The 15456-nt window shown below is 44.0% G+C and overlaps 1 protein-coding gene across 3 annotated transcripts in view; it reads left to right on the forward strand.

Moving 5' to 3' along the window:
- Nucleotides 1–15456, forward strand: part of LOC143817064 (phosphatidylinositol 3,4,5-trisphosphate 3-phosphatase TPTE2-like) — a 90899-nt gene that overhangs the window by 40405 nt on the left and 35038 nt on the right. For all 3 annotated transcript variants that reach the window (XM_077298154.1, XM_077298156.1, XM_077298155.1), the window contains exon 2: nt 1491–1560. In XM_077298154.1, coding sequence (XP_077154269.1) covers nt 1511–1560 — 50 coding nt within the window. In that variant the 5' untranslated portion in view covers nt 1491–1510. The remainder of the gene's footprint in view (nt 1–1490; nt 1561–15456) is intronic.

The raw sequence follows: 15456 nt of genomic DNA on the forward strand, positions 1-15456 counted from the left end.
AAAAGCAAGAAAAAAAAGTTTTTGGAAATATAGAAGATAAAAAACAACAACAACAAAAAGCCCCACAAAAGTTCAAACCACCCCCTTTTGCCTCATTAAAAATGAAACAATAAAAAAATGCCCATATTTGGCATCACTGCATTTGTTAAAGTCTGATATATCAAAATATAATGTAAATTAATCTGATTGATAAACAGGGTAATACGAGAAAAAAATGAAAACACCAGAATTGCAATAAACATTGCAATAAAAGGCGATCAAAACATCATATTCACCTCAAAATGGTATCAATGAAAATGTCAGCTCAGAGTTAAAAAAAAACAAAACATCAGCCCTTACACAGTCCCATATCCCTGGAAATGAAAACTCTACAGGTCTTGGAAAATGGCGACATAAGCAATTTTTTTTTTTCTTACAAATTTCCGAATTTGTTTTCACCACTTAAATAAAGAACAAACTTATATACATTTGGTATCTGCGTACTCGTACTGTCCTGGAGAATCATCCTGCCAGGTCTGTTTTACCATATAATGAACATGGTAAATAAAAAAACCTTTAATAGCAAATTTTGGTATTCTACTTTTTTTGCCATTTCAACGCAATTGGGATTTTTTTCCCGCTTTCCAGTGCATCACATGGTAAAATTAATGGTGTCATTCAAAAGTACAGATCGTCCCGCAAAAAAACAAGCCCTCAAACAACTATGGGGACAGAAAAATAAAAAAGTTATGGCTCTTAGAATCTGGGGAGGAAAATGCGAAAGTGCAAAAACGGTAAATTGCAAGGTCATGAAAAGGTTAAGCTTTATTTTCAACTGGTTCAAATCACCCTCCTTTGTCAGCGCCTTTCCATCTGGTTTTTCTACCCTGACAAGCTCTGCTGGACCTCCCACTAGAGACAGTTCCTACAGTATACCATTTTGGCTGCACCCATTGGATTTCACTATGTTGTATTTTGGTGTTTTGCCTCTAGCACAGCTTCGCCAGGTGAGAATACTCTCTTCATTTGGTTTTAATAGTTTAAATTTACTATGCTCAGAAAGCGCCACTTTCTCTCATTTTTTCGCTAAGGGAACTCTGTTTATTGATATATTAGTTTGTTTTTGCGTTGGTATGAAAAACTTGAATTGAAATGTATAATAACAGAGAAACTTTGGTTTTCTGAATCATACTCTGATGTCTCTTCCATCAATCAATAAATAAAGGTGGTCATATTAGCTGACCCCTTAAATAGGTGTATTCATAAAGTGCTGAGTCTACAGTATATACATGAGCTCCTGTGAACTTGTTGCCCACCTGCTACTTTCATGTTTGTGGTTAAACGCTCCAAAAACATTCTCCATGAAGTACTGCAGATAATAGTAAGTAATAAAGAAGAGGCAAATTAATTAATTTATATTAAACCTGTGAGTTATGAATGCTATGTTAAAATTGATTATACCGTATATGAGAATGTACCATGTTTTAGTTACTTTTTCCCTTTCTCCTTAGCTCCAGCATTCATTGACAAGATGTCAGCTGTAAGATTTGCTCCGAGGGCAGAGGTCGTTGAAGTCAATGGGTGAGTGATCAACTCAGATAATTTTTAAACAAGTAGTAAGCTAAGTATTAATAGGAGTGGAGAGATTATCCAAGGTGAAGATCTGACTTTTCCTCCCTTTGCTTTTTTTTTTGTTTTTTTTGCATACAATCTTTTGTGGGAACGTATACAGAATTAGTTAAGTAACATTCTGGAGTAAAAGACATCACCTTCTACAGTTGTGCTCAAAAGTTTACATACCCCGGCAGAATTTTTTCTTTCTTGGCCTTCTTTTTTAGAGAATATGGCCATCTCAGTCTCCAAACCTCAATATCATTGAGTCACTCTGGGGAGATCTCAAGCACGCAGTTCAAGCTAGACAGCCCAGGAATTTACAGGAACTGGAAGCTTTTTGCCAAGAAGGGTGGGCAGCTTTACCTACTGAGAAAATAAAGAATCTCATCCACAAATATCACAAAAGACTTCAAGCTGTCATTGATGTTAGAGGGGGCAATACACGGTATTAAGAAATGGGGTATGTGAACTTTTGATCAGGGTCATTTGGATGTTTTGGGTTGACACTATGATTTAAAAAGAGAAAACACAGTAGTTTGACAATAAATGGCTGCACCCCACCACTAACCATGAGTGGAGAAAGTTTTGGTGTTATCATTAAAATTCTCTGAAAAAAAGACCAAAAAGCAAAAATTCTGCTGGGTATGTAAACTTTTGAGTACAACTGTATATCATGTTATATCCGTCCATCCTCAGTGCCCCCTGTGCTCCTCCTATGCTGCCGTGCACTTCTTTCAGGAGTGTACACCTACAGGAGGCAGACATTCAGACGTAGTAGACTGCGTACATTCCTGAAAATGTTGCATGGCAGAGCACAAGTTCATCATATCTGGAATTTTTTCCCTGCAACTAAATGGAGAGGCATTAGTTTAGTTGAAATGATATTTCCTAGGATGCATTGCTCTTCATAAAATTTTTGATCCCGGAAAATCCATTTAATATCTTCTGTGGTGGAACTGTAGGAAAGCCGAGCACTAACTGAGGAGCAGCAATCAAGTGATGATCCTGGTGTCACAGTTCAAATAAAAGCTATCCAGACAACATCAGGAGCTGTGGCATAAATTGCTTTACATGAGCACATATACTTCATTTTCATTTTCAGTATGTAATTAATAGAAAAACCACAAAAAGAGGGCTAAAATCCTCCAAAATAAAAGAATTAATACAGCAGAAAGGGACTGCAGTGCTTACCTGCCCAGGTCTAAGAACTAGCGCCCTCAGGATGCAGCAAACTCATGTATTAAAAATGGCGACAATACAGGTGCAAAATACTAATGAGACAACCATTCACAACCTACTAACTCATGGAGGGGGTGATTGCTTAGTATTAGATTGCACAAAAGCGGCTTGTATAGGGCGCTGGTCACACATAGGTAATGCACAGTGTCTGGTATTTGTAATTACGGTAATGTAGTATGTAATTAAAATAAACAACCAAAAAAACTGAAAAGAAAAAATCATTTTCAAAAAGTATGACCATTCTCTAGTATAAACTGCGTACCCACGCTGCCTAGGGTTTAATATGAAATAAAAACAGTATGATATCATATTTTCAATTCACACTTTAGACTGAAGTGAGCCATAGCGGCCATCTTGACCTATGTGAAGAAACGTACTCTAGACTTTAAATAGAAAGCAAAGCAGTTTAATCAATTTAATCTAAAAAGCTGCAGCAACAGAGACACAACGAGAAGTTCCAAACATGAGAGACACCAATATCTTACACAAATAGTAATGATCATAAAGACTGAGCTATGTTGACAATCTTTATTACTTTGTATTTCCACTCATAGTTTTGCTTATCAGTGTCAGAGGTCTTGGATCTGCTGTGTGAGTAAAGTATATTGTAGGGCAATTAGAACAATGCAAGTAATGTGCTGGAAAATGCAAAATCTTTGTTCTAGTATCATTTATTGTATGAGCTCAAAACAAGACTCATTGCTGAGAAAATCCTATTTCTAATTATACTAGATGAGATACATATGCACGTGTTCCTGGGGTATATTTCTAACATATCTCTTTGACCAAAAGTTTGTCCTTATTTAAAAAATGGCCCTACTTTAATGGGTGAACACTTCTTACTTAATTATTGTAAAGGGAACTTAATTATTTTAAAGGGAAGCAGTTTTGGCCAATATAAGATGAGGCCATCACCTTTCAGAGCTTAAAGACCGCATTCTATAATGCTGTATATCTGCCCTCAACCCGACCTAGAAGAACTGAAAAATAAAGTTTTATTATACTCACCTGCAGGGCTGTCCGGTCCGAGGGGTGTCGCTGGTCTTGGTCCAGCGCCTCCCATCTTCTTATGATCGCTGACCTCCTGCTTGCTACTTGTGGATGACGTATCCCTGCATCATCCACACAGTCTCCTCGGCATCGCGCTCCTGCGCAGGCGTACTTCTTTGCCCTGTTAAGGGCAGAGCAAAGTACTGCAGTGCGCAGGCGCCGTGGCTCTTTGACCTTTTCCGACACCTGCGCGCTGCAGGGCAGCGTCATCCACAAGAAGCAAGCAGGAGGGTGGCGATCAAAAGAAGATGGGAGGTGCCAGACCAAGGAAAGCGACACCCATCGGACCAGACCGTCCCGCAGGTGAGTATAATAAAAGTTATTTTTGTTCTCTTACAGGTTGGGTTGGGGCAGATATGCAGCATTATAGAATGCTGTATATCAGCCATGAAAGGTGATGGCCGTATCTTATATCGGCCAAAACTGCTAGCAGGTTCCCTTTAAACTTGAGACCAACCAAGTCCATGATTTCACCATAGTATTAAACATAGAAGTGATATATGCCTAAAATTAATGTTTATATTCAAATAAAATCTATAAAACATTCCAAAATTATTATCAAAAATTATACACCGATACTACAATTTTCTCTTTAACTAAATTAGATGACTTTTCTAGCTAATGTTCCTCTACCATCACTGACCCCAGATTTTGCTACAACCCTGCACGCTTCCATTTCTGAGGAGGAAATTATGTCCATCATCAACCGATTAAAAACAGGGAAAGCCCCAGGTCCAGATTTTATACAGCACATATTTCCATCACCCCAAAACCAAAGAGGGACCGCTTACTTACAAAAAATTACAGGCCCATATCTTTATTAAATTTGGACCTTAAAATCTTCTCGGCCGTTGTAGCCGGTAGGATCAATAAGTGTCTCCCCAGCTTGGTCCATAAAGATCAAGTTGAGTTCATACCAACAAGACAAGCCCTGGACAATATTCGCAAAAACCTTAACCTTATCCATGCTGCCAATAAACGTAAAACGCCCTTAATGCTTTTAGCCTTAGACATAGAAAAGGCCTTCGACACTGTCATCTGGCCATACCTGTTCACCATCATGAACAAAATGGGGATATCGCAACAATTAATCGATTCACTTAAGCTCCTCTATAACAATCCAGTAGCTTACTTAAAATTACCTTCGACCTCTCCTGAACCAACAATTATTAAATGGCGAACTAGACAAGGGTGTCCTCTCTCTCCTGCCCTATGGAACCTCTAGCCCCAAAAATTCGCTTACACCCAGACATTTCAGGCCAAACAATAGGCAAACATGAATATAAGGTTAGCCTGTTTGCTGATGATCTTTCACTAACATTAACAAACCCTCACGTATCTCTGCCAAACCTTATTAATACCCTCAAACACTATGAGGAAATTTCCGGACTAAAGGTCAACGTTGACAAATCAGAGATTATGTTTCTCATGTTTCTCAAGACCCCTCCTACAGTCCAAAATTCAATTCTAACTAATTTCCATTTCCAATCTCACGCCATCCAAAACTACTTTATTTAAACATTACTATACCCCTCTGTTTCAAAAATGTATGCAAACTCTATCCAAATGGTCTTCCCCATCTCTTTCCTTTTTGGGGAGAGTTCCCTCAATAAAAATGGTAACACTGCCCCAATTTCTGTATTTGTTCCGTTCGCTGCCAGTCCCGATACCTTCAATGACATTTAAAGCGATCCATTCACATATACTACATTTTATATGGAACAACAAAAAAACCATGTATTTTACAACAAACCTTATTCAGACACAAACGACAAGGGGGTGTCTCTCTACCAAATTTTACTCATTATTACAGGGCAGCTCAGATTGCCCAACCTGCAGTTGTTAATGCAAAACAACACGCACCCCTCTGGCCTCAAATAGAAAGCTCCCACATAGCACCTTACTCCTTAGAGAGTCTGATTTGGGCCACTGGACCTTTACCAAAGGACCTGGCTACACACTCGCCATACACATCTCATTCATTACGTCTATGGAGAGCTAACAGGTTTCAATTCGCCCTACAATCCCATCCTTCACCGCTTTTGTGACTGTTTGATAATCCCATGTTTCCCCGAGAGTAGCTTCTAGGAATCATACTTGGTGGAAACAAAATAAGATAGCTAGATTGCAGCTCTTAATTACCCATTATAAAATAATGTCGAAACAAACATTCATCATGAAACACCAAGTACCAATGTCTGAAAATTACAGACTGGAACAAATATTTCATTTTTTGCAAACCTTAACCATTAACACGTCAAATACAAAACCAACTGATTACGAACTGAAATGCTTATATGACCCACTAGGAAAGAGCCTCATATCACAACTATACACTATTCTTAATCAACCCAAAGATGGCTCGAAATTAAAAACCATGGAACAATGGGAAGAAGACTTACAAATCACCCTTTCACCTCAGAGATGGTATAAATGTTATGAAAACATTTTAAAAGGAAGCAATTAGAGTTGAGCGACTTTTACTTTTTTCGGATCGAGTCGGGTTTCGCGAAACCCGACTTTGTCAAAAGTCGGGTCGGGTGAAATCAGCCGATTATTGCGAAAAGTCGGAGGCCGACTGAAACACGAAACCCAATGCAAGTCAATGGGGAATCAAAGTCGGCAGTGAGTGGAGGACAGGAAAACACCTACAGTGCCCATTTTAATGCCAAAAACATCAATTCTTATTACTGAAGCTTGTCAATCTTAATTTAGTTTATAATAATAGTTAGGCATTGAAAACTGGGGGTCATTTGGCTAAAGTTGTGGGGGGTAGGGCTGGCTCAAGATTTTCGTGGGCCCAGGAAATGCGGAATACGTCACGGCGGTGGAGCAGGGAGAGGTAAGTATTTCAATTTTGCAAGTGCTGTGATCCTGAGCAAGCAGAGGGGGCCCAATCGTTGGCACTGGCACAGGGCCCCTCATAGTACGGCGGTGTGTTTGACAGCGGGTGGCGCCTCCCACCGGCAGAGACACTTTTGCATACTGTGAGGGGCCCTGTGCCAGTGACGCTGCCAACGAGTATGCCCCCCACCTGATGAAGGAACCTGCACTTTCATCTGCACCTTCCTCTTTGTCCCCGTGTAAGGTGGTATAGTATGCAGGGAAGGGGAACCAGACTTTCAGCAGGGTCAGATTCTGGCTGTGTAGAGTGCAAGGGGAATGTAGTGGTCTGGGTCAATGTACCAGCAGACTCATCTAGCAGTGGCTGGGCAATGGGCAGGATGAGGAGGAAACACAGATATAGGCCCAAATAATAAAGTGGGCTAAATGCAGTTCAAATATGGTAACAGGACTAAACAGGCGGCATTGCTTTGTTCAGTGGAGGACATCTGTAATGAGCGGCAGACACAGTTAGTAGGCCCAAATAATAAAGTGGGCTAAATGCAGTTCAAATGTGGTAACAGGGCTAAACAGGTGACATTGCTTTGTTCAGTGGAGGACAACTGTAATGAGCGACAGACAGAGTTAGTAGGCCCAAATAATAAAGTAGGCTAAATGCAGTTCAAAATTGGTAACAGGACTAAACAGGCGGCATTGCTTTGTTCAGTGGAGGACAACTGTAATGAGCGGCAGACACAGTTAGTAGGCCCAAATATTAAAGTAGGCTAAATGCAGTTCAAAATTGGTAACAGGACTAAACAGGCGGCATTGCTTTGTTCAGTGGAGGACAACTGTAATGAGCGGCAGACACAGTTAGTAGGCTCAAATAATAAAGTGGGCTAAATGCAGTTCAAATGTGGTAACAGGACTAAACAGGCGGCATTGCTTTGTTCAGTGGAGGACAACTGTAATGAGCGGCAGACACAGTTAGTAGGCCCAAATAATAAAGTAGGCTAAATGCAGTTCAAAATTGGTAACAGGACTAAACAGGCGGCATTGCTTTGTTCAGTGGAGGACAACTGTAATGAGCGGCAGACACAGTTAGTAGGCCCAAATATTAAAGTAGGCTAAATGCAGTTCAAAATTGGTAACAGGACTAAACAGGCGGCATTGCTTTGTTCAGTGGAGGACAACTGTAATGAGCGGCAGACACAGTTAGTAGGCTCAAATAATAAAGTGGGCTAAATGCAGTTCAAATGTGGTAACAGGACTAAACAGGCGGCATTGCTTTGTTCAGTGGAGGACAACTGTAATGAGCGGCAGACACAGTTAGTAGGCCCAAATAATAAAGTGGGCTAAATGTCTGCCAAAAAATTGTTCATAAATAAACAGGTGGCATAGCTAGGTACAGGGGTGGGCTCCTCTGCTGAGTAGCAGACAGTGGTAGTAGGCACAAAGTATTAACTGGTCTAAATGGAGGCCAGGGCCCCTGTATATTTGAACTATCATCTATCATTTCAACAAATTTGTATTGGCAGTGCCATTGAAGGATTTAACAGCCCAGACTACACATTGGTGGAGCAGGGAGAGGTAAGTATTGCAAGTGGTAGAGCACTGATCGAGCTGGGGGGGAACACTCTCTCGTGGGCGGCGGTACTGGCACAGGGCCCCTCATATTACGACGGTGTGTCTGACGTTGGTTGTGCACCACCACCGTCAGAGACACTTCATTGTACTATGAGGGACCCTGTGCCAGTGCCGTCGCCCAAGAGTGGGCACACCCTCCTGTCCAGGCAAACGGCACTCGCACGGGTGCTTGCGCCAGGTGGTGACCACGGCCCTGTGGGGGGAGTCAGCCCATTTAGGGAGGGATAAAAATGGCCTATGGTGGACATTCAGCAGCTGCAAATGGAGGAATTGGAGCAGTCAGTAAGAGGAGGCCAAAAGCAAGACATTTCTCAGGCAAGCTACGTGTCAGCAGGGGAAGGTGGGGCCAAATAATTTGAAATCCATGACTGGTCCATTTTAATGAAGGTTAGATCATCAACATTTCGGGTAGCCAGACGTGTCCTTTTTTCGGTCAGTATTGAACCAGCAGCACTGAAGACTCTTTCTGATAGCACACTAGCAGAAGGGCAAGCGAGCTCCTGTAATGCATATTCTGCCAATTCAGGCCATGTGTCTATTTTAGATGCCCAGTAATCAAAGGGGAATGACCTGTGAGGGAGAACATCGATAAGGGAGGAAAAGTAGTTCGTAACCATACTGGAGAAATGCTGTCTCCTGTCACTTTGAATCGATGCAGCAGTACCTGTCGTGTCAGCGGTCATTGCGAAATCACTCCAGAACCTGGTCATAAATCCCCTCTGTCCAACGCCACTTCGGATTTGTGCACCTCTAACACCTCTGCCATGTTGCCCCCTACGGCTCATGTGAGAACCATCACTGCCGCTGTGTGCTGGGAATGCCTGAACCAAATGGCTACAAGAGTTGCTTGTTTGGTAGCCAATATTTGCTCAAGGTTCTCATGTGGCATGATATTTTGTAATTTTCCTTTATAGCGTGGATCCAGGAGGCAGGCCAAGCAGTAATCGTCATCGGTCATCATTTTCATAATGCGGGGGTCCCGTTTTAGGATATGCAAGGCATACTCAGCCATGTGGGCCAATGTTCCAGGTGTCAATTCACTGCTTGTGCTGGGTTGAGGAGCACTTTCTTGCAAATGAACATCACTTGTGTCCTGCAAAAAAACAGTACCTAACCTTGCAACGCCACCAGTTTCTATTGCCCCCTGAGAAGCATCCTCCTCCCATAAATATTCATCCCCATCATTCTCCTCCTCCTCTTCGTCTGCCACCTCGTCCAGGAGAGTTCCTTGAGCAGACAATGGCTGACTGTCATCAAGGCTTCCCTCCTCCTCGGCTGCAGACACCTGCTCCTTAATGTGCATCAAACTTTGCATCAGCAGACGCATTAGTGGGATGCTCATGCTTATGATGGTGTCGTCGTGCACTTACCAGCTGTGTGCATTCCTCAAAACACTGAAGGACTTGACAGAGGTCTTGTAGCTTCGACCACTGCACACCAGACAACTCCATGTCTGCCATCTAAGTGCCTGCCCGTGTATGTGTATCCTCCCACAAATAAATTACAGCACGCCTCTGTTTGCACAGCCTCTGAACCATGTGCAGTGTGGAGTTCCACCTTGTTGCAACGTCGATTATTAGGCGGTTCTGGGGAAGATTCAGCGATCGCTGATGGTTCAGCATACGGCTGGAGCGTATGGGCGACCGGCGGATGTGCGAGCAAAGTCTTCGCACCTTCAGGAGCAGGGCTGGTAACCCCGGATAATTTTTCAGGAAGCACTGCACCACTAGGTTCAAGGTGTAAGCCAGGCAAGGTATGTGTTTCAGTTCTGAAAGGGCTATGGCAGCCATAAAATTCCTTCCGTTATCACTGACTACCTTGCCTGCCTCAAGATGTACACTGCCCAGCCATGACTGAGTTTCTTGCTGCAAATACTCGGCCAGTACTTCCGCGGTGTGTCTGTTGTCGCCCAAACACTTCATTTGTAACACAGCCTGCTGACGCTTACCACTAGCTGTTCGATAATGGGACACCTCGTGTGCAACACTGGCAGCTGCGGATGGAGTGGTCGTGCGACTGCGCTCTGTGGATGAGCTTTTGCTTCTGGAGGAGGAGGAGGAGGGGTGGCGAACGCCTACAGCCAACTGTTTCCTAGACCGTGGGCTAGGCAGAACTGTCCCACTATGGCTGTCCCCTGTGGACCCTGCATCCACATTAACCCAGTGCACCGTGATGGACACGTAACGTCCCTGGCCATGCCTACTGGTCCATGCATCTGTTGTGAGGTGCACCTTTCCACTGACTGATTGCCTCAGTGCATGGACAATGCGGTCTTTGACATGCTGGTGGAGGGCTGGGATGGCTTTTCTTGCAAAGAAGTGCCAACTGGGTAGGTCATAGCGTGGTACTGCGTAGGCCATCAGGTCTTTGAAAGCTTCGCTTTCAACCAACCGGTAGGGCATCATCTCTAACGAGATTAGTATAGTAATGTGGGCGTTCAAACCCTGTGTACGCGGATGAGAGGATGAGTACTTTCTTTTCCTAACGAGAGTCTCTTGTAGGGAGAGATGGACTGGAGAGCTGCATATGGTGGAACTAGCGGTGGTGGTGGTGGACACAGCGGATTGAGAGAGGGTTGGTGATGGTATTCTTGATGTTGGCCTACATACAGTGTTTCCTACCAATAAGCTTGTGATTCCCTGACTGCTTTGGCCTTGCGACGATACCTCCACATTTGCTGCTGGTGGTGTCCTAACCGGTGGGCTTACAGTGAGGGAAGCAATGTAGCGTTGCTGACTACCTTCATTCTGAGCAGGTGCACCAATGGTACGTGATGTTTGGTAGTTAGTCCAGGCTTGCAAGTGCATGCTGGTTAAATGTCTACGCATGCACGTTGTATTTAAATTTTGAAAATTCTTCCCTCTGCTAAAGGTCTTTGAGCATTTCTTACAGATAACTTTTGACTGATTATTCGGATCTTGGTTAAAAAATTGCCACACTGCACTATTCCTACTATCAAATACCTTTTCAGGCATTGCACGCTTTGCTACTTTCACCGGATGACCACGCTGTCCTAAAACTGTTTTTGTTTTTGACACACGTTTTTGGCCTGATACGGGCCTGCCAGATGACAGCTGGTGCGATGTAGATGGCTGCTGCGGATCATCCTCCTCCGCTTCTGAGCTACTGGCAGCGGCCCCCTGTTCCCCCAATGGCTGCCAATCTGGGTCAACAACAGGGTCATCTATCACCTCCTCTTCAATGTCATGTGCACCTTCCTCTGTGTCACCGTGTAAGGTGCTATAGCGTTCGGGACGGGGCACCATAGTCTCATCAGGGTCAGATTCTGGCTCAGTACACTGCGAGGGCAATGTAGTGATCTGAGTCAATGGAACAGCATAATAATCTAGCTGTGGCTGTGCATCAGTGCACTCCATGTCCGATTCATCTTGTAATGGGCAGTTAACAATTTCCCTTTCTAACCCAGGCACAGTATGTGTAAAGAGCTCCATGGAGTAACCTGTAGTGTAGCCTGACGCATCCTTCACTTTTGGTTTGGGTGAAGGACACAAGGAAACATCTTGTTCCTGACCGGGAGCATCCACTGACGACTCGCTGCTTTTATATTTGGAACTTTCTGAAGAGGAGGTGAAAGAGCTAGAGGCTGAGTCAGCAAGGAAAGCCAAAACTTTTTCCTGCTGCTCCGGCTTTAAAAGCTGTTTTCCTACTCCCAGATAAGGGAGCCTTCGATGCCTTGTGCAGCCTGACGATGACGCTGGCTCAACACCTCCAGCCTTAGGTGCTATTGTGCTGTTGCCACTACCACCAGATGCACCACCACCACCACCACCATCAGTACCAGCTGGCAACCACCGCCCACGGGCTCTTCCACCAGACTTCCTCATTTTTTGGAAAATCTAACAACCGTTATATGGTACTGTAAAACAAGGTAGAAGGTGTACATAAACTTGTTGAGAATTTGAATCTCCCTTTTTTGTTGGGGAGACTGAACCAAAACTCAGGCCCAGTGTATAAAACAACACAATGTAAGTGGCTAGCTGATATATGACAAACTAACAGGACTGTAGTATATCCTCTTTGTGAGAATTTGAATCTCCCTTTTTTGGGGAGAAGACTGAACCAAAACTCAGGCCCAGTGTATAAAACAACACAATGTAAGTGGCAGAAAGTGGCTGGCTGATATACGACAAACTAACAGGACTGTAGTATATCCACTTTGTGAGAATTTGAATCTCACTTTTTTGGGGGGGGAGACTGAACCAAAACTCAGGCCCAGTGTATAAAACAACACAATGTAAGTGGCAGAAAGTGGCTGGCTGATATACGACAAACTAACAGGACTGTAGTATATCCTCTTTGTAAGAATTTGAATCTCCTTTTTTGGGGGGAAGACTGAACCAAAACTCAGGCCCAGTGTATAAAACAACACAATGTAAGTGGCAGAACGTGGCTGGCTGATATACGACAAACTAACAGGACTGTAGTATATGCTCTTTGTGAGAATTTGAATCTCCTTTTTTGGGGGGAGACTGAACCTAAACTCAGGCCCAGTGTATAAAACAACACAATGTAAGTGGCAGAAAGTGGCTAGCTGATATACGACAAACAAACAGGACAGTAGTATATCCACTTTGTGAGAATTTGAATCTCCCTTTTTTGGGGGGGAGACTGAACCAAAACTCAGGCCCAGTGTATAAAACAACACAATGTAAGTGGCAGAAAGTGGCTGGAAGATATATGAAAAAATACAAGGACTGTAGTACAATTTCAATCTCCCTACAATGATCTCAGGACAAGTGTGGCAGCAATAAAAAGGACTGCTGCACACAAAAGGATTTTTGCTTTTAAAAAAGCAGTTGGTTTGCACAGCACCGTGCAAACAGCAATGCAGCTATCAGGGAGCCTTACAAGGCAGCCTAATAAGCTACAGAGCTGATGCACAAAAATATAGCCTCCACTGTCCCTGCAAAAAAAATGTGGTGTTGGACAGTGGAAATCGCTACAGCACAAGCGGTTTGGGGGTTAATCTTCCCTCCCTAACTATATTTCTTATTCTGATGAAGCTGCAGCAACCTCTCCCTATGCTAAGATCGGCAGAAGTAAGATGGCGGTCGGCGTGCACGCCCCTTTATACCCCCTGTGACGCCGCAGAAAGCAAGCCAATCACTGTCATGCCCTTCTCTAAGATGGTGGGGACCGAGACCTATGTCATCACGCTGCCCACACTTTGCGTCCTCCTTCATTGGCTGAAAAATGGCGGTGAAAGCGTCATTTGAAACGCGACTTTGGAGCGGAGATCGCCGACCGCATGGCTGATCCCACACTAGGATCGGGTCGGGTTTCATGAAACCCGACTTCGCCGAAAGTCGGCGATTTTTTAATTTGTCCGATCCGTTTCGCTCAACCCTAGAAGCAATCAGATTTCGGTCACCAAAACGTCTCTTAAAAAGTTCCATAGAACTCACTATGTTCCCAGTTACCTACACAACATCTGTGGCACCCCAGGAGTCCGGATGCCACAATGGTATTGCCTTCCTCACAGGGGAGGTGATGTCATGCCTGGAAACAAGGAGTGATCCCTTAATCAGGTAATACTGACATGCAACACCGTTCTGACTCCAGCCCAGAAGGGGGAGCTCTAAACCCAGCTTTAGGGTAGCTTCCCTATATATTCTGGCTGGAGGAGGAGTTAGTAGTCAGTCTGCTAGGGACAGTGAGAGGAGAGGAGGCAAAAGGAGAGGAGCCTGGGGTCTGGAGCTGCATGTGGGCTCACCCCAGAGGAAAACGCCAAGAGACCGGACACCGGGGTCCGTGGTGGTGTGGGAGTTGTAGACCCAGCCTCTGAACCTGGAGGGCAGGAGATTGCAAGTCTCCTGTCCCATCTAACACCTGCAGGTACCATAGCCAGTGAGGAGCCTGAGGCTGCCGGAGGAAGGACAGTGCCCATGAAAGGTTTAAGCTGTCAGCAATACAGGTTGAGAATACAAACACTGAGAGGACTTGTGCAGAGCTTCAGGCAGCAAGGGTCAGATATACAGTGCAGAGGGAAGGTCTCCAGACCCACCTTACTAAGTGGATCTCAAGCTCTTTCCAGGCTGCCGGACCACACCATCACCTGTTACCTGTACCCTGGTCTGTACATGAAGTCTACCAGTAAAAGGTAAAGGAAACTGTTATCCCTGTGTCCTGCAATTAATTCCTGCAACCCTCAGTCCTTCACCCCACCACCAACCATCTCTCTTACCAGCTACACCGGGAGCCCTGGGGACCAAGCTCTACCTGTGGTGAGCTATACCATCTAAGCTGCAAAACCATCAGCCCCAGAGGACCCCTTTAAGTAGTGTCAGCCACCCCTGGCCGAATACCTCAGGTGGCGTCAAGAACCCTACTACATTAAACTTTATTCCAATCTTCATTAACCCCCTTTAACTGGATGCCCAGGGCCACGGACAGGGTCACTGCCACCGTGACCATCCCTTTAAGAACAGAACCGGCCTGGTTCCGAGTACCCCACGGTCCTACCGGGCGCTCCACATCTATCATACAATTTCAGACAAATGCTTCAGGGGATGTGTTGACGTGGGAGATACACTTCACACCTGGTGGACATGCCCCATAGTGAAATCTCTTTGGAAGGATATAATAAAATTAATTAACATAGTCCTGAAAAAGGAACTACCCCTTACACCATCAGTACTCCTTTTAGGTGACAGACCAATCAATGCCAATAATAAAATTTGTCATCTTATTGATTTTATTACCATGGCAACTAGAAATCACATAGCCAGACAATGGAAAACCAATACGTTGTCCATAAATCAGGTGAAAAGACGGATAAATCTAATAATGTATAAAAAAATTGAAGCAACTAGATCCGATTGTCTTGAAATCTTTTGAGGTATCTGAGACCCATGGATCCAGTCACAGACTGATTGGCGACTTTTCCAGAAAAATGTCACTATCTGTATAAAATATAACACAGACAGTACTAATTGATGGCTACGACTTTTTATCTACACGAATTTTAGATCACGTCAACTTAATTCCCATCGCTATCACCTAAGTTTCTACATCCCCTTTCTTCCCTTCTCCCTCTTTTAACCATTACAACACAGTTGAGTTTATATTGATGTGTATTTGGTT

The sequence above is a fragment of the Ranitomeya variabilis genome, chromosome 3, assembly GCF_051348905.1.
Source record: "Ranitomeya variabilis isolate aRanVar5 chromosome 3, aRanVar5.hap1, whole genome shotgun sequence".
In the NCBI taxonomy this organism is placed as follows: domain Eukaryota; kingdom Metazoa; phylum Chordata; class Amphibia; order Anura; family Dendrobatidae; genus Ranitomeya; species Ranitomeya variabilis.